The sequence below is a fragment of the Pseudophryne corroboree genome, chromosome 5, assembly GCF_028390025.1.
Source record: "Pseudophryne corroboree isolate aPseCor3 chromosome 5, aPseCor3.hap2, whole genome shotgun sequence".
Classification (NCBI taxonomy): domain Eukaryota; kingdom Metazoa; phylum Chordata; class Amphibia; order Anura; family Myobatrachidae; genus Pseudophryne; species Pseudophryne corroboree.
The window spans coordinates 560,543,463-560,571,129 of NC_086448.1; the positions used below are offsets into that span (position 1 = coordinate 560,543,463).

The 27,667-nt window shown below is 47.2% G+C and overlaps 1 protein-coding gene across 1 annotated transcript; it reads right to left on the reverse strand.

Moving 5' to 3' along the window:
* Nucleotides 1–1,542: 1,542 nt before the first annotated feature.
* Nucleotides 1,543–27,594, reverse strand: C5H6orf62 (chromosome 5 C6orf62 homolog). The gene is made up of 5 exons (XM_063923274.1): nucleotides 25,870–27,594; nucleotides 24,227–24,403; nucleotides 23,348–23,470; nucleotides 4,364–4,498; nucleotides 1,543–2,873 (listed from the first exon to the last, which is right to left on the reverse strand). Exons 1-5 carry the CDS (start codon nucleotides 25,996–25,998, stop codon nucleotides 2,748–2,750), a joined length of 690 nt encoding a protein of 229 aa, XP_063779344.1. The 5' UTR covers nucleotides 25,999–27,594; the 3' UTR covers nucleotides 1,543–2,747.
* Between the last annotated feature and the right edge of the window lie 73 nt (nucleotides 27,595–27,667).

Sequence of the window (27,667 nt, forward strand, 5' to 3'; positions counted from 1 at the left end):
GTTCGATCCCTCTGGAGCTAATGGTGTCCAGTAGCCTAAGAAGCCCAAGCTACCACCACTTAGGTAGGTTCGCTTCTTCTCCCCTTAGTCACTCGATGCAGTGAGCCTGTTGCCAGCAGGTCTCACTGAAAATAAAAAAACCTAACAAACACTTTCTTCCTAGGAGCTCAGGAGAGCCCCTAGTGTGCATCCAGCTCAGCCGGGCACAGAAATCTAACTGAGGCTTGGAGGAGGGTCATAGGGGGAGGAGCCAGTGCACACCAGATAGACCTAAATCTTTCTTTAGATGTGCCGTGTCTCCTGCGGAGCCGTCTATTCCCATGGTCCTTACGGAGTCCCCAGCATCCACTAGGACATCAGAGAAAAGAGGGGGCTTTGTAAACTTCTAACACCACCTTTATAGCTAAAACATGTTTTGAATGTTTTTTTTTGTTGCTAACTTAGGACCTATTCCCCTGGAATCACTAGTGTCGACACATGAATCAAGAGTCCGTGTCGGTATCAGTTTGTACTACTTGTGCAAATTTGTATGTGACCCAGAGGGGTCCCTGTGGATGAAAGGCAGAACTATTTTTAGTTTTCTGTACGAGATTCAGTCCAACCTCTTACTGATATCATTCACACTATCATGTAACCTTTCACCCGGTCAGGCTCTTGGTGTCATATTACACCTCTGTGTCCCTAACATGTCTCCCACAGAGGAAGAGTTCCCTGCCACAGACATGTCACACACGTGCACAACCACACCACAGACACTCCTAGGGGACAGACCCACAGTAAAATCTGTCAGAGGGACACAGATAGGATTTGCCAGTTCACAACCCAGCGCCAGTAACACAATGTCTGTGAACACAAAATGCCCACTGACATGCAGCGCTTTTTGGGGAGTGAGCATCTAGGCACGGCTAGCGTTAAGTTCCCTTCAGGAGCTAATGGTGTCCTGTCAGCCAGAAGCAGAGCCATGAAACTCTTTAGGAGGTTGGTTCCTACTTCTGCCCCCTCAGTCCCACAAAGCAGGGACTGTTGCCAGCAGTTCTCCCTGAAAATAAAAAACCTAACAAGTCTTTTCAGAGAAACTCAGTAGAGCTCCTCTGGAGTGCATCCAGTCTGCCTGGGCACATTTCTAAAACTGAGGTCTGGAGGAGGGGCATAGAGGGAGGAGCCAGTTCACACCCTTAAAAAGTCTTAAAGTGCCCATGGTTCCTGCAGAACCGTCTATACCGCATGGTACTGAAGTGGACCCCAGCATTCTCTGGGACGTATGAGGGAAGAAAAAATAAAAAAAATAAAAAGTCTATAAAAGCTGGCTCTTACAGCACAACCAGTCTGGGTATACATTACAGGAGGCTGGGACACTTGCTAGTTTGCAACATTCATTTAGAGGTATATTTCTGAAGGTGTGTACACAGTGTTGGTGTTTGACCGTAGAATTTAAACCACAATACTATTCAGTGTAAATGCAGACTGAAAAGCCTGCCTGTTAGTAAATGCAGCCCTTAAATATTAATACAAATTAACACATTGATTTACACAAATACTTCATAGCAGAAATAAAAACTTCATTTATTTCAGCATTGCAGAAATTAGACTACAGCTGAACATTCAGATTTAATCTCATTTAGTTTTAAATTTCCATTGTAATCCAATTTCAAACAAAAGCTAGATACAAATTTAAACCAGGTAAGCACTAGTATTAGCCAACAGGATCAGGCATATACGAGTCTAATCAAAAAGGTATTGTAACCTTTTAAGCAAAGCGTTCTCTCAAAATACAGTAGTCAACCTTATTTTCATTGCACAAAATAAAAATTCCTCTGATCCAACTTTGCACATGTCAACTTTCATTTACAGTTTGCAACTGCTTTATAACTTAGTTTCTAGAACCCACCAGGAGTTCGTAGATGTATTACTTTATTTCAGAACAAAGTAATAACTGCAAAAAAAAAAAACCACCAGCAGGTTTCTGTCTCAATTCCTCTATCTAAAAAGATATGGTTTCCACAGTGCCCAAGTACTTGACTTATAATATTTAATATAGCTACTGCCGTCTGCTAGGCTATATTAATGTCAACGCATCCTCAGTGGGAAATGCAGATCGGTATGCAGCAACTGGGAAAAGAGATCAAATTTTTAAGTGCCTGTACACTTTCTCATCCCTGCGAAAATGAACTAAGATATGAAAGCAAATGCTGAATAATCAGGATTTATTTTCCTATATCTGTCCAAAGCCAGCCTTCATTTTACTGCAACAAATCCTTGCTTCTTTGAAGCGATTCAGATAGTGCTTTCATAGTTTGGTAAAGCAGTGAAGCTTCTATACCTGTTACATTCATGTTTCAGCCTCAAAATTGTAGACTAACTCTCTAAACTTTGTTAGGGGACATGACCAGTGCAAATGGGAAGACCACCAAAACAAATAATACCTTGTGCTTACTGATACATTTGATTCAGTGTGCCACAGTCCCATTATTTCACATTTTACGAGACTAAAGCAAAAGATGTTGCAGAACATCATTTCTTTTTCACAAGGTCCATGCAGAAAAAATAAAAAAGTCCAGATACATAGTAATGGAAAACAAAAAACAAAACAAAGAAATAAAATTAAGAAAAAAACAAAACAAAATATCCAGCATGAAGGTTCACAACATACAAGTGTTCTGAGCATGAGTCCATATTCTTCTGGAATCTGGAGAAGAAAAATAAATTGCCACTAATATCTGATCTTCCCAGTTTGACTGGTCACAACCTTATTCAGGCATGTATGGGCAGAGGTGATCCTCAAGGGTGCCAACCGCCCAATGGGTGAGCTGTTCCTGTGGCAGGTAGAGACAGATGCTGCATAACTTGAGGATTGTGGCTTTGCTTTTAGGAGTCTGAAAACAGATCAAATAAAAAAAAGTTACAATACGGTTAAGTTTAAAGTTATATTCAACTAAATAAAAAAATAAGCAAGGTAAAATAACCATCTATATACAATTACTTACACAATACACTTTCTGCAGCAGAAGAAAGTGCATGGAAGCAGCACTGTTTGGGTACACTTCTACTGCAATAACTTACATAAAAGGGTTCTGCGACCTCTTAACTATGTATAACAATCTCTCAGACATAACTTGATGTTCATAGAGTACACTATAGAAAAGTTATGTAGTGAGGGCAATGCCTCATTTGCAGGACATTTCTATAAACTGCCGCACATCACCACATGTCTGCCTAATTTAGATAGACTATGTCAATACAGTTTTCTGTAGTTCATAGTTACCCAAATGCCATTACAGTCCAGATGGTTAAAATCAAGTTGACTGAGGTAATTAAGTCACCTGTATACATCTCTCTAAAACCTGGACTGCAAATGCCAGCGTTTGGGGAACCTGGCTGTAGTTTTTAGGTGAGTGGTGAACAAAATATAGAATTTAGGAACCAGCAGTACAGTCTGCAGGCTATTGTAAAGGAGCTAAGGAACGTATTTACAGACATACCCAGAAATGGTTTCTACAGGTAAGATGTACTGGCAGTCGCCTACAGTTTCTCCAGTCATGCTGTCAGGCCAATATTTACCTGAACACATGGCTGGCCTTGTTACAGTAATATTAAGTACTTGCAATGATACTGTGGTGAGAAGCCCTGTGTAAACCAGGAGATGAATATGCTTGTATGAGCAGCTAAATAGTAATCAAAGATCAGTGCTTCAAATTACATACCAGAAGATGCAGTCATTTTTTGGGAACAGATTCAGTGCAACACACAAGTCTGTAACTTCTGCTAGAATAGTATGAACTTTTAAATATATAAAAAGCTGCAAAAAACAAGTCCAGCATTTTTCCAAGATATAAAGGGTAAACAAAAAAAATTGTTATTTGCATTAGAGATACTGAAAAAGTTACTGATAAATCAAATCCAATCCTCAAGTACAACAGGTCACATTTCCTAGATATATTTTAATTTCATTTAGAAAGTCATGTTTTGGCAAATTAATCTATTTGCTAGAACAGTGAATCATCATCATCCCAGTTTGCAGAGCCCTGAAAACATGACCTGCTGGAAGTCGTGGAATTGAGTTAAAAAACACTGACCCATACATTAGAAAAGTAAACTCATTAAGCACAAGACAAACTGTCCTTCAGTAGAGAAGATCAGTGTGCTATATACTTTTCCTATTAATAATAGCATCATTTATCCACTTTACATGGGAAATGAGTAATCCAGGGACAGACCAATGTTTCCTTGGCATAAAGTAAAGCAGTTATGGTTTATTAGTCTAATAACAGAATATTTAGAAGAAAAATAAAATTGAACATTCATATTCCCCTATACATACACACTTTTTTTTTATATTATTTTTTTTTAGAAGAGATTAGATTACCTGCAAGTGCTGTCTATCAATGAAGAGGAACACGGACTGGTTAGGATTGTTCAGAACAATTCCAGTCTTGTCATTACGGCTAAGTACATGCAGAAGATGTTTTTCATAATCACCATGATGAAATTCAAACTTGGCCTAAACGAAAGAAAAAGCTTAGCAACATATAGAGTATTTCTACTAGTCAGTGGCTGTAATCATCCATCAAGTGCTCAAATAACCTGTTTATACTTCTCAGACTAAACCATCATTGATCAAGGACAATACAACCATCAGAGGAGATATACTGAGCAACAGTGTCTTGGCTGCAAGATTACCTTGTATCAAGGAAAGAAAAAAAATAAGAATTTACTTACCGATAATTCTATTTCTCGTAGTCCGTAGTGGATGCTGGGAACTCCTTAAGGACCATGGGGAATAGCGGCTCCGCAGGAGACTGGGCACAAAAGTAAAGCTTTAGGACTACCTGGTGTGCACTGGCTCCTCCCCCTATGACCCTCCTACAAGCCTCAGTTAGGATACTGTGCCCGGACGAGCGTACACAATAAGGAAGGATCTTGAATCCCGGGTAAGACTCATACCAGCCACACCAATCACACCGTACAACCTGTGATCTGAATCCAGTTAACAGCATGATAACAGAGGAGCCTCTGAAAAGATGGCTCACAACAATAACCCGATTTTTGTAACAATAACTATGTACAAGTATTGCAGACAATCCGCACTTGGGATGGGCGCCCAGCATCCACTACGGACTACGAGAAATAGAATTATCGGTAAGTAAATTCTTATTTTCTCTGACGTCCTAGTGGATGCTGGGAACTCCGTAAGGACCATGGGGATTATACCAAAGCTCCCAAACGGGCGGGAGAGTGCGGATGACTCTGCAGCACCGAATGAGAGAACTCCAGGTCCTCCTCAGCCAGGGTATCAAATTTGTAGAATTTAGCAAACGTGTTTGCCCCTGACCAAGTAGCAGCTCGGCAAAGTTGTAAAGCCGAGACCCCTCGGGCAGCCGCCCAAGATGAGCCCACCTTCCTTGTGGAATGGGCTTTTACCGATTTTGGCTGTGGCAGGCCTGCCACAGAATGTGCAAGCTGAATTGTACTACAAATCCAACGAGCAATAGTCTGCTTAGAAGCAGGAGCACCCAGCTTGTTGGGTGCATACAGGATAAACAGCGAGTCAGATTTTCTGACTCCAGCCGTCCTGGAAACATAATTTCAGGGCCCTGACTACGTCCAGCAACTTGGAGTCCTCCAAGTCCCCAGTAGCCGCAGGTACCACAATAGGCTGGTTCAGGTGAAACGCTGAAACCACCTTAGGGAGAAATTGAGGACGAGTCCTCAATTCTGCCCTATCCGTATGAAATATTAGGTAAGGGCTTTTATAGGACAAAGCCGCTAATTCTGACACGCGCCTGGCTGAAGCCAGGGCCAACAGCATTACCACTTTCCATGTGAGATATTTTAAGTCCACAGTGATAAGGGGTTCGAACCAATGTGACTTTAGGAACCCCAAAACCACATTGAGATCCCAAGGTGCCACCGGAGGCACAAAAGGAGGCTGTATATGCAGTACCCCTTTGACAAACGTCTGAACTTCAGGAACTGAAGCCAGCTCTTTTTGGAAGAAAAACGACAAGGCCGAAATTTGAACCTTAATGGACCCTAATTTTAGGCCCATAGACAGTCCTGTTTGCAGGAAATGCAGGAAACGACCCAGTTGAAATTCCTCTGTAGGGGCCTTACTGGCCTCGCACCACGCAACATATTTACGCCAAATACGATGATAATGTTGTGCAGTTACTTCCTTCCTGGCCTTGAGCAGGGTAGGGATAACTTCATCCGGAATGCCTTTTTCCTTCAGGATCCGGCGTTCAACCGCCATGCCGTCAAACGCAGCTGCGGTAAGTCTTGGAACAGACACGGTCCCTGCTGGAGCAGGTCCCTTCTTAGAGGTAGAGGCCACGGGTCCTCTGTGAGCATCTCTTGAAGTTCCGGGTACCAAGTCCTTCTTGGCCAATCCGGAGCCACGAGTATAGTTCTTACTCCTCTCCGTCTTATAATTCTCAGTACCTTGGGTATGAGAGGCAGAGGAGGGAACACATACACTGACTGGTACACCCACGGTGTTACCAGAGCGTCCACCGCTATTGCCTGAGGGTCTCTTGACCTGGCGCAATACCGGTCTAGTTTTTTGTTGAGACGGGACGCCATCATGTCCACCTTTGGTTTTTCCCAACGGTTTACAATCATGTGGAAGACTTCTGGATGAAGTCCCCACTCTCCCGGGTGGAGGTCGTGTCTGCTGAGGAAGTCTGCTTCCCAGTTGTCCACTCCCGGAATGAACACTGCTGACAGTGCTATCACATGATTTTCCGCCCAGCGAAGAATCCTTGCAGCTTCTGCCATTGCCCTCCTGCTTCTCGTGCCGCCCTGTCTGTTTACGTGGGCGACTGCCGTGATGTTGTCCGACTGGATCAACACCGGCTGACCCTGAAGCAGAGGTCTTGCTTGGCTTAGAGCATTGTAAATGGCCCTTAGTTCCAGGATATTTCTGTGAAGTGACGTTTCCAGGCTTGACCACAAGCCCTGGAAATTTCTTCCCTGTGTGACTGCTCCCCAGCCTCTCAGGCTGGCATCCGTGGTCACCAGGATCCAGTCCTGAATGCCGAATCTGCGGCCCTCTAGAAGATGAGCACTCTGCAACCACCACAGGAGAGACACTCTTGTCCTTGGGGACAGGGTTATCCGCTGATGCATGTGAAGATGCGATCCGGACCATTTGTCCAGCAGATCCCACTGAAATGTTCTTGCGTGGAATCTGCCGAATGGAATCGCTTCGTAGGAAGCCACCATTTTTCCCAGGACCCTTGTGCATTGATGCACTGAGACCCGGTCTGGTTTCAGGAGGTTTCTGACTAACTCTGATAACTCCCTGGCTTTTTCTTCCGGAAGAAACACCTTTTTCTGGACTGTGTCCAGAATCATTCCTAGGAACAGCAGACGTGTCGTCGGAATCAGCTGTGATTTTGGGATATTTAGAATCCACCCGTGCTGTCGTAACACTACTTGAGATAGTGCTACTCCGACTACTAACCGTTCCTTGGATCTCGCCCTTATCAGGAGATCGTCCAAGTAAGGGATAATTAAGACGCCTTCTCTTCGAAGAAGTATCATCATTGCGGCTATTACCTTGGTAAAGACCCGGGGTGCAGTGGACAATCCAAACGGCAGCGTCTGAAACTGATAGTGACAGTTCTGTACCACAAACCTGAGGTACCCTTGGTGAGAAGGGTAAATTGGGACATGGAGGTAAGCATCCTTGATGTCTAGAGACACCATATAGTCCCCTTCTTCCAGGTTCGCGATCACTGCTCTGAGTGACTCCATCTTGAACTTGAACCTTTGTATGTAAGTGTTCAAAGATTTCAGATTTAAAATAGGTCTCACCGAGCCGTCCGGCTTCGGTACCACAAACAGCGTTGAATAATACCCCTTGCCCTGTTGCAGGAGGGGTACCTTGATTATCACCTGCTGAGAATACAGCTTGTGAATGGCCTCCAATACCGCCTCCCTGTCGGAGGGAGACGTCGGTAAAGCAGACTTTAGGAACCGGCGAGGGGGAGGTGTCTCGAATTCCAATTTGTACCCCTGAGATACCACCTGAAGGACCCAGGGGTCTACCTGCGAGTGAGCCCACTGCGCGCTGAAATTCTTGAGACGTGCCCCCACCGTGCCTAAGTCCGCTTGTAAAGCCCCAGCGTCATGCTGAGGACTTGGCAGAAGCGGGAGAGGGCTTCTGTTCTTGGGGATTGGCTGTCTGTTGCAGCCTTTTTCCCCTTCCTCTGCCCCGGGGCAGAAATGAGGAGCCTTTCGCTCGCTTGCCCTTATGGGGACGAAAGGACTGCGCCTGATAATACGGCGTCTTCTTCTGTTGAGAGGCGACCTGGGGTAAAAATTTGGATTTCCCAGCTGTTGCTGTGGCCACCAGATCTGACAGACCTACCCCAAATAACTCCTCCCCTTTATAAGGCAATACTTCCATATGCCGTTTGGAATCCGCATCACCTGACCACTGTCGCGTCCATAACCCTCTTCTGGCAGAAATGGACAGCGCACTTACTCTTGATGCCAGTCGGCAAATATCCCGCTGTGCATCACGCATATATAGAAATGCATCTTTTAAATGCTCTATAGTCAGTAATATACTGTCCCTGTCTAGGGTATCAATATTTTCAGTCAGGGAATCCGACCAAGCCAAACCAGCACTGCACATCCAGGCTGGTCGCAGTATAACACCAGTATGTGTGTAAATACATTTTAGGATACCTTCCTGCTTTCTATCAGCAGGATCCTTAAGGGCGGCCGTCTCAGGAGAGGGTAGAGCCACCTGTTTTGATAAGCGTGTGAGCGCTTTATCCACCCTAGGGGGTGTTTCCCAACGCGCCCTAATCTCTGGCGGGAAAGGATATAATGCCAATAATTTTTTAGGAATTATTTTTTTAATCGGGGGAAACCCACGCTTCATCACACACCTCATTTAATTCCTCAGATTCAGGAAAAACTACAGGTAGTTTTTTCTCACCGAACATTATACCCTTTTTAGTGGTATTAGTATTATCAGAAATATGTAAAACATTTTTCATTGCCTCAATCATGTAACGTGTGGCCCTACTGGAAGTCACGTTTGTCTCTTCCCCGTCGACACTGGAGTCAGTATCCGTGTCGACGTATGTATCTACCATCTGAGGTAACGGGCGTTTTAGAGCCCCTGATGGCTTTTGAGAAGCCTGGACAGGCACAAGCTGAGTAGCCGGCTGTCTTATGTAGTCAACTGTCTTTTGCAAAGAGCTGACACTGTCACGTAATTCCTTCCATAAGATCATCCACTCAGGTGTCGACTCCCTAGGGGGTGACATCTCTATTATAGGCAATTGCCCCGCCTCCACATCATTTTCCTCCTCATACATGTCGACACAACGTACCGACACACAGCACACACACAGGGAATGCTCTGACAGAGGACAGGACCCCACTAGCCCTTTGGGGAGACAGAGGGAGAGTATGCCAGCACACACCAGAGCGCTATATATATATATACAGGGATAACCTTAAGTAAGTGTTTTTCCCCCTTATAGCTGCTATTTGTTATTATTACGCCAATTAGTGCCCCCCTCTCTTTTTTACCCTGTTTCTGTAGTGCAGGACTGCAGGGGAGAGTCAGGGAGACGTCCTTCCAGCGGAGCTGTGAGGGAAAATGGCGCCTGTGTGCTGAGGAGGAGATAGGCTCCGCCCCCTTCTCGGCGGCCTTTTCTCCCGCTTTTATGTGGAATCTGGCAGGGGTTAAAATTCATCCATATAGCCCTGGGGGCTATATGTGATGTATTTTCGCCAGCCAAGGTGTTTCTATTGCTGCTCAGGGCGCCCCCCCCTAGCGCCCTGCACCCTCAGTGACCGGAGTGTGAAGTGTGCTGAGGAGCAATGGCGCACAGCTGCAGTGCTGTGCGCTACCTTGGTGAAGACAGGATGTCTTCTGCCACCGATTTTCCGGACCTCTTCTTGCTTCTGGCTCTGTAAGGGGTCCGGCGGCGCGGCTCTGGGACCGGACTCCGAGGCTGGGCCTGTGTTCGGTCCCTCTGGAGCTAATGGTGTCCAGTAGCCTAAGAAGCCCAATCCACTCTGCACGCAGGTGAGTTCGCTTCTTCTCCCCTTAGTCCCTCGATGCAGTGAGCCTGTTGCCAGCAGGTCTCACTGAAAACAAAAAACCTAAAACTAAACTTTCACTAAGAGCTCAGGAGAGCCCCTAGTGTGCACCCTTCTCGGTCGGGCACAAAAATCTAACTGAGGCTTGGAGGAGGGTCATAGGGGGAGGAGCCAGTGCACACCAGGTAGTCCTAAAGCTTTACTTTTGTGCCCAGTCTCCTGCGGAGCCGCTATTCCCCATGGTCCTTACGGAGTTCCCAGCATCCACTAGGACGTCAGAGAAATAAGAATTTACTCACCGGTAAATCTATTTCTCGTAGTCCGTAGTGGATGCTGGGGACTCCGTAAGGACCATGGGGAATAGACGGGCTCCGCAGGAGACTGGGCACTCTAAGAAAGATTTAGTACTACTGGTGTGCACTGGCTCCTCCCTCTATGCCCCTCCTCCAGACCTCAGTTAAGGAAACTGTGCCTGGAAGAGCTGACATTACAAGGAAAGGATTTTGGAATCCAAGGTAAGACTCATACCAGCCACACCAAATAACTTGTGATAAACTTACCCAGTCAACAGTATGAACAACAGAGCATCAAACAATGGATGCCAACATAACCCTTTGTTAAGCAATAACTATATACACGTATTGCAGAAAGTCCGCACTTGGGACGGGCGCCCAGCATTCACTACGGACTACGAGAAATAGATTTACCGGTGAGTAAAATCTTATTTTCTCTAAGGTCCTAGTGGATGCTAGGGACTCCGTAAGGACCATGGGGATTATACCAAAGCTCCCAAACGGGCGGGAGAGTGCGGATGACTCTGCAGCACCGAATGGGCAAACACAAGGTCCTCCTCAGCCAGGGTATCAAACTTGTAGAATTTAGCAAATGTGTTTGAACCCGACCAAGTAGCTGCTCGGCAAAGCTGTAATGCCGAGACCCCTCGGGCAGCTGCCCAAGAAAAGCCCACTTTCCTTGTGGAATGGGCTTTCACTGATTTTGGATGCGGCAATCCAGCCGCAGAATGAGCCTGCTGAATCGTGTTACAGATCCAGCGAGCAAAGGTTTGCTTTGAAGCCGGAGCACCCCGCTTGTTGGATGCATACAGGATAAACAGCGAGTCAGTTTTCCTGACTCCAGCCGTTCTGGCTACATAAATCTTCAAAGCCCTGACTACATCTAGTAACTTGGAAGGGTGGTAGTCATGTGACCGCCGGTCGGCTGACCGACAGTCACATGACCTCCTCCGTGAGCCCGACGGCTCACTATCCCGATGGTCGGCATGCCGACCAACAGGGACTATTTCCACTCGTGGGTGTCCACGACACCCATAGAGTGGGAATAGAACCCGTGGCGACCGCAGGTCGCCCGCAGCGTGGCGAGCCCGAAAGGGGCTTGCTGCACTCGCCCCTCCCCGCCGGGATCCCGGCGTCGGTATGCTGCCGGGATCCAGGCGTCGGTAAGGTGACCGGCGGTCAGGAGACCGCCGGTCACCCGTACTACACCCAACTTGGAATCCTCCAAGTCACGAGTAGCCGCAGGCACCACAATAGGTTGGTTCAAATGAAAAGATGACACCACCTTTGGCAGAAATTGCGGACGAGTCCGTAATTCTGCCCTGTCCATATGGAAAACCAGATAGGGGGCTCTTACATGACAAAGCCGCCAATTCTGACACACGCCTAGCCGAAGCCAAGGCCAATAGCATGACCACTTTCCACGTGAGATTTTAACTCCACGGTCTTAAGCGGCTCAAACCAGTGAGATTTCAGGAAACTCAACACCATGTTAAGATCCCAAGGTGCCACAAAAGGGGGCTGAATATGCAGCACTCCCTTTACAAATGTCTGAACTTCAGGTAGAGAAGCTAGTTTGTTTTTTTTTTGGAAAGAAAATGGATAGGGCCGAAATGTGGACCTTAACGGACCCCAATTCTAGGCCCAAAGTCACTCCCGACTGTAGGAAGTGAAGGAAAAGGCCCAGCTGGAATTCCTCTGTAGAGGCATTCCTGGCCTCACACCCAGCAACATATTTTTGCCGTATACGGTGATAATGTTTAGCCGTCACGTCCTTCCTAGCCTTTATCAACGTAGGAATAACCTCATCCGGAATCCCTTTTTTCTACTAGGATCCGGCGTCCAACCGCCATGCCGTCAAATGCAGCTGCGGTAAGTCTTGGAACATACAAGGTCCCTGCTGCAACAGATCCTGCCCTAGAGGCAGAGGCCATGGGTCCTCTGTGAGCATTTCTTGCAGCTCTGGATACCAAGTCCTTCTTGGCCAATCCGGAACAATGAGTATTGTTCTCGCTCCTCTTTTCCTTATGATTCTCAGCACCTTGGGGAAGAGAGGAAGAGGAGGAAACACAAACCGACTGGAACATCCACGGTGTCACCAGTGTGTCTACAGCTATCGCCTGAGAGTCTCTTGATCTGGCGCAATACCTCTGTAGCTTTTTGTTGAGGCGGGATGCCATCATGTCCACCCGTGGCAGTTCCCACCGACCTACAATCTGCGCGAAGACTTCTTGATGAAGTCCCCACTCTCCCGGGTGGAGGTCGTGCCTGCTAAGGAAGTTTGCTTCCCAGTTGTCCACTCCCGGAATGAACGCTGCTGACAGTGCGCTTACTTGATTCTCCGCCCAGCAAAGAATTCTGGTGGCTTCTACCATCGCCACCCTGCTCCTTGTGCCGCCTTGGCGGTTTACATGAGCTACTGCGGTGATATTGTCTGATTGAATCAGAACCGGTTGGTCGCGAAGCACGGTCTCCGCTTGACTTAGGGCCCTTAGTTCCAGAATTTGATGTGAAGGCAAGTCTCCTGCCTTGACCACAGCCCTTGGAAATTTCTTCCCCGTGTGACTGCCCCCCACCCTCGGAGGCTTGCATTCGTGGTCACCAGGACCCAGTCCTGAAAGCCGAATCTGCGACCTTCGAGAAGGTGAGCACTCTGCAGCCACCACAGGAGAGACACCCTGGCTCTGGGGGATAGGGTGATTAACCGATGCATCTGAAGATATGATCCGGACCTCTTGTCCAGTAAGTCCCATTGGAAGGTCCTCGTATGGAGCCTGCCGAAGGGAATGGCCTCGTATGATGCCACCCTCCTTTTCCCAGGACTCGAGTGCAGTGATGTACTGACACCTGTTTTGGTTTTAATAGATTCCTGACCAGTGTTACGAGCTCCTGAGCTCTCTCTATCGGGAGATGAACCCTTTTCTGGTCTGTGTCTAGGATCATGCCTAGGAGAGGCAGATGAGCTGTAAGAACCAACTGTGACTTTGGAATATATAGAATCCAGCCGTGTTGCCGTTACACTTCCAGAGAAAGTGATACGCTGTTCAGCAACTGCTCTCTTGATCTCGCTTTTATGAGGAGATCGTCCAAGTACGTGATAATAGTGACACCTTGCTTCCGCAGGAGAACCATTATTTCCGCCATTACCTTGGTGAATATTCTCAAGGCCGTGGAGAGACCAAACGGCAACGTCTGAAATTGGTAATGACAATCCCGTACCGCAATTCTGAGGTACGCCTGATGAGGTGGATAAATGGGGACATGAAGGTATGCATCCTTTATGTCCCGAGTCACCATAAAATCTCCCCCTTTCAGGCTTGCAATGACCGCTCTTAGCGATTCCATCTTGAACTTGAACCTTTTCAGGTATATGTTCATGGATTTTAAATTCAATATGGGTCTGACCGAACCGTCTGGTTTCAGGACTACAACATGGTCGAATAATAACCCCCTCCTTTTTGAAGGAGGGGAACCTTGACCATCACCTGTTGAAGATACAATTTGTGAATTGCAGTTAACACTGTTTCCCTCTCGTGAGGGGAAGCCGGCAGGGCCGTCGGTGAGGGGGGCATCTTCTCAAAGTCCAGCTTGTATCCCTGAGACACAATATCTATTGCCCAGGAATCTAATAGGGAGTGAACCCACTTGTGGCTGAACTTACGAAGGCGTGCCCCCACCGGGCCTAGCTCCGCCCGTGGAGCCCAAGCGACATGCGGTGGATTTTTGTAGAGGCCGGGGAGGACTTCTGTTCCTGGGAACTAGCTGTGTTGTGCAGCTTCTTTCCTCTGCCCCCGCTTCTGGCAAGAAAGGACGCACCTCGGACTTTGTTTCTTTATTCGAAAGGCTGCATTTGATAATGTCGTGCTTTCCTAGGCTGTGCAGGAATATAAGGCAAAATATCAGAATTACTAGCTATAGCTGTGGAGACCAGGTCCGAGAACCCTTCTCCACACAATCCTCAGCCTTCCGCCTCTTAAGTCGGCATCATCTGTCCATTGCATATTCTACAGGACACGTCAAGCAGAAATCGACATAGCTTTGACTCTAGGACCCAGTATACTCATGTCCCTTTGGGCATGTTTTATATATACATATATCTTAAGGCAGCATCTTTAATATAATAAGAATTTACTTACCGATAATTCTATTTCTCGTAGTCCGTAGTGGATGCTGGGAACTCCGTAAGGACCATGGGGAATAGCGGCTCCGCAGGAGACAGGGCACATCTAAAGAAAGCTTTAGGATCACCTGGTGTGCACTGGCTCCTCCCCCTATGACCCTCCTCCAAGCCTCAGTTAGGATACTGTGCCCGGACGAGCGTACACAATAAGGAAGGATTTTGAATCCCGGGTAAGACTCATACCAGCCACACCAATCACACTGTACAACTTGTGATCTGAACCCAGTTAACAGCATGATAATAGAGAAGCCTCTCGAAAAGATGGCTCACTACAACAATAACCCGAATTTTTTGGTAACAATAATTATGTACCAGTATTGCAGACAATCCGCACTTGGGATGGGCGCCCAGCATCCACTACGGACTACGAGAAATAGAATTATCGGTAAGTAAATTCTTATTTTCTCTGACGTCCTAGTGGATGCTGGGAACTCCGTAAGGACCATGGGGATTATACCAAAGCTCCCAAACGGGCGGGAGAGTGCGGATGACTCTGCAGCCCCCAATGAGAGAACTCCCGGTCCTCCTCAGCCAGGGTATCAAATTTGTAGAATTTTACAAACGTATTTGCTCCTGACCAAGTAACTGCTCGGCAAAGTTGTAAAGCCGAGACCCCTCGGGCAGCTGCCCAAGATGAGCCCACTTTCCTTGTGGAGTGGGCAGTTACAGATTTTTGGCTGTGGCAGGCCTGCCACAGAATGTGCAAGCTGAATTGTACTACAAATCCAACGAGCAATAGTCTGCTTAGAAGCAGGAGCACCCAGCTAGTTGGGTGCATAGAGGATAAACAGCGAGTCAGATTTCCTGACTCCAGCCGTCCTGGAAACATAATTTTCCGGGTCCTGACAACGTCTAGCAACTTGGAGTCCTCCAAGTCCCTAGTAGCCGCAGGCACCACAATAGGTTTGGTTCAGGTGAACGCTGAAACCACCTTAGGGAGAAACTGAGGACGAGTCCTCAATTCCGCCCTGTCCGAATGGAAAATCAGATAAGGGCTTTTACAGGATAAAGCCACCAATTCTGACACGCGCCTGGCCCAGGCCAGAGCCAACAGCATGACCACTTTTTCTGTGAGATATTTTAAACTCCACAGATTTAAGTGTGTCAAACCAATGTGACTTTTGGAACCCAAAAACCACCTGGAGATCCCAAAAGTGCCACTAAAGGCACAAAAGGAGGCTGTATATGCAGTACCCCTTTAACAAATGTCTGAACTTCAGGGACTGAAGCTAGTTCTTTTTTGGAAGAAAATTGACAGAGCCGAAATTTGAACCTTAATGGACCCCAATTTCAGGCCCATAGATACTCCTGTTTGCAGGAAATGTAGGAATCGACCCAGTTGAATTTCCTCCGTCGAGCCTTACTGGCCTCGCACCACGCAACATTTTTTCGCCAAATGCGGTGATAATGTTTTGCGGTTACATCCTTCCTGGCTTTGATCAGGATAGGGATGACTTCATCCGGAATGCCTTTTTCCTTCAGGATCCGGCGTTCAACCGCCATGCCGTCAACGCAGCCGCGGTAAGTCTTGGAACAGACAAGGTCCTTGCTGGAGCAGGTCCCTTCTTAGAGGTAGAGGCTACGGATCCTCCGTGAGCATCTCTTGAAGTTCCGGTTACCAATTCCTTCTTGGCCAATCCGGAGCCACTAATATAGTGCTTACTCCTCTCCATCTTATCAATCTCAGTACCTTGGGTATGAGAGGCAGAGGAGGGAACCCCTACACTGATTGGTACACCGACGGTGTTACCAGAGCATCTACAGCTATTGCTTGAGGGTCCCTTGACGTGGCGCAATACCTGTCGAGTTTTTCCCAACGGTTTATAATCATGTGGAAGACTTCTGGGTTAAGTCCTTACTCTCCCGGGTGGAGGTCGTGCTGAGGAAAACTGCTTCCCAGTTGTCCACTCCCGGAATGAAAACTGCTGACAGTGCTATCACATGGTTTTTCGCCCCGCGAAGAATCCTTGCAGCTTCTGCCATTGCCCTCCTGCTTCTTGTGGCACCCTGTCTGTTTACGTGGGTGACTGCCGTAATGTTGTCCGACTGGATCAACACCGGCTGACCTTGAAGCAGAGGTCTTGCTAAGCTTAGAGCATTGTAAATGGCCCTTAGCTTCAGGACATTTATGTGAAGTGATGTCTCCAGGCTTGACCATAAGCCCTGGATATTCCTTCCCTGTGTGACTGCTCCCCAGCCTCGCAGGCTGGCATCCGTGGCCACCAGGACCCAGTCCCGCATGCCGAATCTGCGGCCCTCTAGAAGATGAGCACTCTGCAACCACCACAGGAGGGATACCCTTGTCCCTGGTGACAGGGTTATCCGCTGAAGCATCTGAAGATGCGACCCGGACCATTTGTCCAGTAGGTTCCACTGGAAAGTCTTGCGTGGAATCTGCCGAATGGGATTGCTTCGTAGGAAGCCACCATTTTTACCCAGAACCCTTGTGCATTGATGCACTGAGACTTGGTTCGGTTTTAGGAGGTTCCTGACTAGCTCGGATAACTCCCTGGCTTTCTCCTCCGGGAGAAACACCTTCTTTCTGGACTGTGTCCAGGATCATCCCTAGGAACAGAAGACAAGTCGTCGGAACCAGCTGCGATTTTGGAATATTGAGAATCCAATCGTGCTGCCGCAACACTACCTGAGGTAGTGCTACACCGATCTCCAACTGTTCCCTGGATCTCACCCTTATCAGGGAATCGTCCAAGTAAAGGATAACTAAAATTCCCTCCCTTCGAAGGAATATCATCATTACGGTCATTACTTCAGTAAAGACCCGGGGTGCCGTGGACCATCCCTACGGCAGCGTCTGAACTGATAGTGACAGTTCTGTACCATAACCTGAGATACCCTTGGTGAGAAGGGTAAATTTTGACATGAAGGTAAGCATCCTTGATGTCCCGAGACATCATGTAGTCCCCTTCTTCCAGGTTTGCAATCACTGCTCTGAGTGACTCAATTTTGAATTTGAACCTCTGTATGTAAGTGTTCAAAGATTTTAGATTTTAAAATCGGTCTCACCGAGCCGTCTGGCTTCGGTACCACAATAGTGTGGAATACCCCGTTCCCTGTTGCAGGAGGGGTACCTTAATTATCACCTGCTGGGAATACAGCTTGTGAATGGCTTCCAAAACTGCCTCCCTGTCAGCGGGAGACGTCGGTAAAACAGACTTTTGGAAACGGCGAGGGGAATACGTCTCGAATTCCAATTTGTACCCCTGAAATATTACCTGAAGGATCCAGGGGTCTACTTGCGAGTGAGCCCACTGCGCACTGAAATTCATTGAGAACGGGCCCCCACCGTGCCTGAACTTGTAAAGCCCTAGCGTCATACTGAGAGCTTGGCAGAGGCGGAAAAGGGTTTCTGTTCCTGGGAACTGGCTGATCTCTGCAGCCATTTTCCTCTCCCTCTGTCACGAGCAGAAAAGAGGAACCCTTTTGTCCGCTTGCCAACCAGGACTGCGCCTGATAATACGGCGTCTTATTTTGAGAGGCGACCTTTTTTAAGGCAATACTTCCAAATGCCATTTGGAATCCGCATCACCTGACCACTTTACTGGTATAATTGGACAACGCACTTATACTTGATGCCAGTCGGCAAATATTCCGCTGTGCATCATGCATATATAGAAATGCATCTTTTAATTGCTCTATAGGCAATAATATACTGTCCTTATCTAGGATATCAAATTTCCAGTCAGGGAATCCGACCACGCCAACCCAGCACTGCACATCCAGGCTGAGGCGATTGCTGGTCGCAGTATAACACCAGTATGTGTGTAAATACATTTTAGGATACCCTCCTGCTTTCTATCAGCAGGATCCCTAAGGGCGGCCGTCTCCAGAGAGGGTAGAGCCCTTGTTCTTACAAGCGTGTGAGCGCCTTATCCCCCCTAGGGGGTGTTTCCCAACGCACCCTAACCTCTGGCGGGAAAAGGTATACTGCCAATAACTTTTTAGAAATTATCAATTGTTATCGGGGGGAAACCCACGCATCATCACACACCTCATTTTATTTCTCAGATTCAGGAAAACTACAGGAAGTTTTTCCTCACCAAACATAATACCCCTTTTTTTTTGGTGGTATTTATATTATCAGAAGAGTGTAAACTTTTTCCATTGCCTCAAACATGCAATGTGTGGCCCTATTGGAAATCACGGTTGTCTCTTCACCGTCGACACAGGAGTCAGTATCCGTGTCGGCGTCTGTATCTGAGGTAACGGGCGCTTTAGAGCCCCTGTATGAGACGTCTGGACATGCACAAGCTGAGTAGCCGGCTGTCTCATGTCAACCACTGTCTTTTTTACAAAGCTGACACTGTCACGCAATTTCAACAGTACATCCACTCAGGTGTCGACCCCCCAGGGGGTGACAACACTATTACAGACACTCTACTCCGTCTCCTCATCATTTTTCTCCTCATACATGTCGACACAAACGTACCGACACACAGCACACACACAGGGAATGCTCTGATAGAGGACAGGACCCCACTAGCCCTTTGGGGAGACAGAGGGAGAGTTTGCCAGCACACACCAGAGCGCTATATATATACAGGGATAACCTTATATAAGTGTTTTTCCCTTTATAGCTGCTGTATTGTTTATACTGCGCCTAATTTGTGCCCCCCTCTCTTTTTTAACCCCTTTCTGTAGTGTAGTGACTGCAGGGGAGAGCCAGGGAGCTTCCCTCCAACTGAGCTGTGAGGGAAAATGGCGCCAGTGTGCTGAGGAGATAGGCTCCGCCCCTTTCTCTGCATCCTTATCATCCGTTTTCTTGTATGTTTTGGCAGGGGTTAAATGCATCCATATAGCCCAGGAGTTATATGTGATGCATTTATTTTAGCCATAAAAGGTTTTCTATCGATTTATTGCGTCTCAGGGCGCTGCCCCCCCAGCGCCCTGCACCCTCAGTGACCGGAGTGTGAAGTGTGCCGAGAGCAATGGCGCACAGCTGCGGTGCTGTGCGCCTACCTTTATCTGAAGACAGGAAAGTCTTCTGCCGCCGATTTTTCCGGACCTCTTCGCTCTTCTGGCTCTGTAAGGGGGCCGGCGGCGCGGCTCCGGTGACCCATCCAGGCTGAACCTGTGATCGTCCCTCTGGAGCTAATGTCCAGTAGCCTAAGAAGCCCAATCCACTCTGCACGCAGGTGAGTTCGCTTCTTCTCCCCTTAGTCCCTCGATGCAGTGAGCCTGTTGCCAGCAGGTCTCACTGAAAATAATAAACCTAAACTAAAACTTTCACAAAGAGCTCAGGAGAGCCCCTAGTGTGCACCCTTCTCGTCGGGCACAGAAAATCTAACTGAGGCTTGGAGGAGGGTCATAGGGGGAGGAGCCAGTGCACACCAGGTGATCCTAAAGCTTTCTTTAGATGTGCCCTGTCTCCTGCGGAGCCGCTATTCCCCATGGTCCTTACGGAGTTCCCAGCATCCACTAGGACGTCAGAGAAATATATATATATATATATATTCCAATATTGGATACCTATGCAGGCAGACCTATAGGACAACTGCTGGAAAATTAAAGGGATATTTTTATCCTAAGTTTACAAGTGGATCCCTTCTGTTGGACTTCACTGATACTTTGAAAAACTGAGGAAATGCCAACCCAATGAGCCAAGAAAAATGAATGAAATATATATCTACATGCTGGAGAAGAATATAATTCATTAGGTGGCCTATAATAAGGAATCCCAATAAACGCTATCATATTCTGGGAATAATTTTTTTCAAGTTTTTTTCAACTTGGTAATAAATATTTTTCAGTACAACTTTGGTTCAATTAGAACTTCATACCTTTTGAATACTACAGTTATTCCAATATAAACAGAGAGCTGTTATTTAGAAAACACCCCTGAAGAAGTAGATAGACGAAACGCGTTGGGTGAAAGCTCATTATATTGTTTTTTTCCTTATACAAATAATGTTGAAATATACAATTGTATCTCCAATGTAAAAGAAAAAGGAAAAGTTTTATGATAAGTTTTAAATCAAAATCTTTTAATAAAGAGATATATGTGATTCTAATATGGGTGTATAAATGTGTAAGGTCATCCTCTCTTTATATAACATCCACCAACAGTCATCTAATTATATCAGATTATAGAATAAGAGCGCTCCATAGAGATATTATATATATATATATATATATATATATATATATATATATATATATATATACATACATACATACATACATACATACACACACATATATATATATATATCTATATGCATACTAGGGTCTCAATCTCTGCTGATAAGGTACCTGTCCACGCTGCCACAGCGCTATAAACCCATGCCGACACAATCGCCGGTCTGAGTAGTGTACCAGGATGTGCACGCTATCTGCAGGATCCCTGAGAATAGCTAGGGCTACCTTCTGGGCAAACGTGACACCCTAGGGGAAGATTCCCATCACATCCTGGCCCTAGTGGGGAAAGGATACTGCCTGAGAATTCTTTGTGGGAAACTGCAGTCTCTTGTCTGGAGATTCCCGCTCTTTTTCCTCATGAGAGGAGGGAAATTTACCTCAGCTTTCTTCCCCTTAACATGTGTACCCTTGTGTCAGGGACAAATGAGTCATCAGTGATATGCAAAACATCTTTTATTACAATAATCATATATTGAATACTTTTCTGCCATTTTGGCTGTAACTTTGCATTATCGTAGTTGACACTGGAGTCAAACTCCGTGTCGATATCAGTTTATTATTTTGGATAGTGAGCATTGTGAGACTCTGAAGGTCTCTGTGCCATAGGGACAGACATGGGTAGATTTCCTGTCTGTTCTCTAATCTTTTGTGCAATAAATTCACCTTAGCACTTACACATATCCAAACAGGTGTCGGCGGAGACACCCACCCTCTCACACACATTTGCTCCATCTCCTCCTTAGGGGAGCCTTTTACCTCAGACATGTCGACACACACGTACCGACACCACACAAACACAGGGGATGCTCTATTTGAAGACAGTTCCCCCACAAGGCCCTTTGGAGAGAGAGAGAGAGTATGCCAGCACACACCCCAGCGCTATATGACCCAGGAATCACACAGTAACTTAGTGTTAACCCAGTAGCTGCTGTATATATTGTTTTTACGCCAAATGTATGTGCCCCCCTCTCTTTTTACCCTCTTTCTACCGTGAGTCTGCAGCGGAGAGCCTGGGGAGCTTCCTCTCAGCGGAGCTGTGGAGAGAAAATGGCGCTGGCGAGTGCTGAGGAAGAAGGCCCCACCCCCTCAGCAGCAGGCTTCTGTCCCGCGATTTTGTGTAAAATTAATGGCGGGGGCTCATGCATATTACAGTGTCCAAATGTATATATGCTGCTTTTGCCAGGAGGTACTTAATTGCTGCCCAGGGCACCCCCCCTACAGTGACCAGAGTGTGTGGGTTAGTGTGGGCGCAATGGCGCACAGCTGCAGTGCTATGCGCTACCAGGAGTCTTCTGCCGCCGATTTTGACGTCTTCTTGCTTCAACCCGCCGGCTTCTGTCTTCTGGCTCTGCGAGGGGGACGGCGGCGCGGCTCCGGACGACCAAGGTTAGGTTCCTGTGTTCAAACCCTCTGGAGCTAATGGTGTCCAGTAGCCTAAGAAGTGCAACCTAGCCGCAGTTAGTAGGTTTGCTTCTCTCACCTCAGTCCCACGTAGCAGAGAGTCTGTTGCCAGCAGAAGCTCTCTGAAAATAAAAAACCTAACTAAAATACTTTCTTATTAGCAAGCTCAGGAGAGCTCACTAAAATGCACCCAGCTCTATCCGGGCACAGATTCTAACTGAGGTCTGGAGGAGGGGCATAGAGGGAGGAGCCAGTGCACACCAGTAGTACTAAATATTTCTTAGAGTGCCCAGTCTCCTGTGGAGCCCGTCTATTCCCCATGGTCCTTACGGAGTCCCCAGCATCCACTAGGACGTTAGAGATTATATATACATACATATATATATATATACATACACACACACATACACACACAGCACAATCGTGGACCCCCTAATGGTTAGTACTTGACTTAAGCCTATTGTTATTAGTGCAATTATACAGGTTCCACATGTAAAGTGGTCTACATATTTCCATTGTGGAAAAGGAAACAGTTATATTAATTGTATACTTCTGTACCTTACTTGTCACGCATTATTTGTGTTACAGACAAGTTGGTTAAATTGAAAGGTTAATAGATAACCAGTAATGGAATGGTTAAGTCAAGGTGCATACACACAGAGCGATTTTGACAGTGATTTACCTTGAACTGGCAGTAGGCAATTTTGACTAAGTGTGCAAGCGATTTTGCCTATGGGCAATTTTGACATTTAAATAAGGGGATGCTTTTACTTTTCCAGTGACATAAGGTGTGTACACAGAGCAATATGGCTCAGCAATTTTGACTATATAGTCAAAATTGCTACGAAAGTTAATGCATATTGCTCAGTGTGTACACAGCGAGCGATTGTGATGCGCGTCCCCGCCAGGTCGCTATCGCTGGGAAAAACTGCGCCGGCAAGTCAATTTTCACTATGCACTGGAAAAGTAAAAGCATCCCCCTATTTAAATGAGTTAGTCAAAATCACCCTGTGTGTATGCACAAATAGCCAAACTTGACTTGCTTGCACAGTCTATTTTTCCTAGCAATGCTTGTCCCCGCCAGGTTGCTATTGCTCACTGTGTACACAGAGCGATATGCACTAACTTTCTTAGCGATTTTGTCCATATGAGCCATATCGATCTGTGTGTTCACACCTTAAGCTGCATTTAAACAGCAACTCAGGGGGCAGAACGACGGGCACAGGACAGACCTAAATATGACACTTACCAGAACAGGCCTAAAGGGCTCCTCTGATCCCTTCCATCTTGAAAACAGAAGACAGACAATCTTCTCTATATCATTCCGAGGCCAAAGTATAAAGTCCATCTCTTGAGTGCACCCAATTACATCCTATAAAACACAGAAACTCATGAAGCTTACCATGGTGATAAAGTATTTGGTATCATCTGTGCAATACATTTGATACTGTACACTACAGAAACTGTGATGGTGACTGGATAGTAAGACGATGTACTGTACCACTGACCAACCATAAAATTGATCAAGCCGTAACAAATAAATCTGTCTCAACGAAATTCACAGCATGCCACAGTGCTAAGTGAAACCAATCATTTCATACTAGACCTGTGAACATTGGGTTTAATTCAGACTTCAGCGTAGCCGTGCAACATTTTTTTGCATGGCTACAGTTACTCAGACATGCGGGGGGATGCCCGTCACAGGGCCAGTCAGCCCCCCCCGCGCACAGTTACAAAAGCATTGCACGGCAGCTGTGCTTTTGTACCTGAAGAGTAGCTCCATACCAGTGCAGCTCATGCCCGCTGGCAGGGAGCTACCCATCGCTCTCCGGGTCGCAGCGGCTGTGTGTGACGTCACGCAGCTGCCGCCTGCCCCCCCCCCCCCCCCCCCACGGTCCGGGCACGCCTGCGTTGCCCAGACCACGCCCCCAAAACTGCAGCCCAACGCCGACGGCCCACCCTCACCCAGTGACCACCTCTGCCTGTCTATCAGGCAGAGGCGATCGCAGAGCTGACATGGCCATCGGCTCTCTGGCATGCGCTGGCGCAGTTTAGACCTGACCGGCATGATCAGGCATGCATTAGCCCCATTGAACAATGTAAATTAAATACAAAACAATAATTTTACCCTGCGCATGGACTGATAGCGAGGTGCGTGAAGCTGTACTACATCCTTCTGCAGAAGCTCAAGGGAACTTTCCAAAGAATAGCTGGAATCCCGCACACCTTTCAGAATATTTTCCTCATAATTATTAGTCATAACCGGTATAACATCAGCCACCTCAAAGAGAGCAGACTTCTTTTTCTGCAGGAGGGAGAGGGGAGAAATAAAAGAATTGCATGTTACAAATAGTTTTTGTATTTCAATTGCATTGATGTGAAAAGAAAATCACTTTGGACCCACGCATTTCAGGAGCCAGTTCTTCCAGAAGCCACTGAATAGCTGTCCACGGAGCAGAGAGAACATGTGCAAGCCACCCATCCAAAGCATGCATTTCACTCAACTATGCAAGCCGTCAAGGAAGAAGTGACAGCTACAGGTGTTGACAGGGTTACTAACTGAAGTCGTCCCCGGAATGCAACTAAACTGTGGTGTAGGGTAGAGAACACCTACTGAAAAACTACAGATAGCAATCCGTTTAAAATATAGGCTGACCAATCATTCTTCCCATAGAGCTTCATTTTATATTCCCCCAATTAGATATTTTTTCTCCACATCTCTACAACAATTAGGTGAGACGCATCAAGCTCCTAAGCAGTAGAGCAGTGACCAAGTTGCCATTAGCAGCCTATTAGCTAGCATTTAATTAATTCTGTAAAATTACAGGTAAAAGTAGATTGGTTGCTATGGGCAACTTACCCACTCTTTAGCAAAAAGACTTATACATCTCCCCCTAAATGTTAAACATCTTCCAGGATAATGTAGCAAATTTGCACCGAAATAAAGTAGTAACTAGTGAAAAATTGTATAGAGAAAGGAATAAAATAAATAAAAAATCCAGCCCACTATAGCTGGTATGAAAAACTTAAGATGTGTGCTTACTTTTACACTTGCAGTAGAAGTCTTCAGTAAAGAATCAATTTTTGAGGGCCCTTTAACACTACATGATGCGGGGGAACCTGGCAAACGTCACAATCTATGGGATGAGATGTCAGTTGTCCACACTAAACAGTTGTGCGCTATATAGTTCATGGCTGCATTCAGCAGCATGACATCACCCGCCGTACAGTACAGCCAATGGGGCGACCCAGATGTCAGCATGTGGGGAATATGCAGTAGTGTGTACAGACTTCCTGATGTCAGTCCGATCAGCCGGATCGGACAACATATCACCTAGGGTGTACCCAGCTTAAGTGAAGTGCATCCGACAGTTTTCAACTCCTGTTCTAATTGGGCTCCCATTATGCCTCCTAAGGTGGCAGACAAATAGTTAAAAGCGCCTCTATGGGGCATGCAAACTACCATTTCAACAGCACGCCCAATAGTTTAGATGGGTTTAGCAGGTTTACGCAGCTAAACCTGGTGCTTTGAGCAGCAATGCAGTAAGTACAGAAAACCCATGCATGAACAAAACAATTGAATACTTCTGTTAGCTCCCCCAAAGAAAAAGTTGAATCTCCCGCTTATTATAAGTGTGCCACATCCTACAGGATCCTGTTTTACCTGCTAAAAAGTTATTCGAAGTTGAGCAACAGGTTTGTGTACAAATTCTCAGGTCATAGAATCTAAATAGTGAACTTCAATGAAAATGCTATTTCATGTTTTATTACCTTATCTTTAAACACAAAGGCGATGTACATCTTGAAGTCAAACTGGTCAGCTAGAGACTCTCTCTTCTTCCTTAGCTGAGAGCGCAGTCTGTTCAAAGCCTGCTTCTTACGAGAGTTTGGGTCCCCCATTATTGCAATATAGCCGGCTAATGCCTATGGAACTTGTGTACTTGTCACTAATTGCGGGTAATTTTTATGTGCAGGTAGGACACCAGTTCAACAGAAAGAAGTCATGTTACCTCCTTTAAATTACTTAATCAGGTCAATGCAACCTAAATCACTACTTAGGCAACGCGTGACAGGGCCATAGCACTACCAGGGTCAAGAAATGTAAAGGCTGTACAGCCATGACAAAGTGGTATTTTCTGATGAAACTGAAAGAGGCATCATACACACATATATGAACAGATAACCAAAAACATGTTAAAACACTAGGGGCACGGTGGTGAAAAAATAAAGATGTTTCTTGCTTTCAGCCTGTACCATAAAATCAAAAGCCATCCCGCCTAGGCATGTTACTGTAGCCCCCCTGCTCAGATGGAGGAGAGAGATCTCGGAGCGGCCAGCCCCAGGCCTGCACTACACATACTGAGCCAGAGAGACGATGCTGTGCCCCTTCTTCCTCTACACTGCGGACACTCGCTGCTAGTATTTCTCCCGATGACAGCAGCTTGGGGTGGGCTGCTCACAGCACAGGTTGAGTCGCCCCAAGGTAGCGGCCTTAGGGGCAGAGAGGAAGCCCATGTGCGAGTCCAGCGGACACCCCCCGGGGAGGGACACCATGATGTCGGGGCAGGGGTAAGGCAGTAGAGGGGTAGAGGGCGCCTGTCCTCGCTGATCCGGTCACCGATTCCCTCTGCTCAGGCTCCCTAACTGCAGGCTCAGCGATAAGGGACTGGGGCGGTCATGTCGCGATAAGAGGCGACAAGAAGAAACAAACAGGGAGTATGGCTGGGGGTGGTCGCTCTGGTGTTCTAGCCACGCCGGCTACCGGTACTGCTCATCGCTTTGTGGCTGCTGTCTGCTGCTGGGCTCAGCGGTCTCTGCGGGGGGGAGGCTGGCGGCGGTGAGGGCGGGAGCTCCGGCTGGATCCATGTCAAGAGAACACCAGGGACCCCAGCGGAGCCCTCTGCTTGTGAGCGGCAGTGCTCAGCGGGCTGCGCACCCTACTCCACCCCGACCCACCCATACTCCGGACCGGAGGTCGCGCTGGGAGAGGGGAAGGAGGCGGCGGCGAGAGAGGGAGGAGCGGGCGAGGGCCTCGGTGCCACGCACTGCTCTCAGCTTGTGGGAGGGAGGCGCTGGAGCTAGCCGGGACCCCTAGTCCGTCACGGAGGAGTTATACAGGGAGGGCGGCGCAGACGCACAGCCGGAACAGCGGATCCAGCGTCTGCTCAGCCCGGAGAGAACAGTAGCAGGCAGCCAGCAACACTCACACACAGGGATAAAATGGCCGCCGCTGCGTCACCTACTGACTGCTCCCGCCCAGAGCCCTCCGGGCCAAACCACTGCCGAGCACGGGGAGGTAGAGGTGTAATAACGTAGCGCCGGGTGTCTGACTCTGTGCCCTCACAACGAATCGTTGTGCCAATATCATAAGTGTGTGTGTAACGCTTGGCATAACATCGCCACACTGCACTGTGCAGCGGCGGCGGCTGCTCAGGCCGTGAGTATTCCTAAACCCCTTCCCCCCAGCCCGCGAGTGGAGGCGCCCACTGTCCCCACTCAGGAAGAAGAGCGCTGGGCTGGGCATAGAGCGAGCACGATGGTGACGCTGATTCACATGACGTCTCGTGCA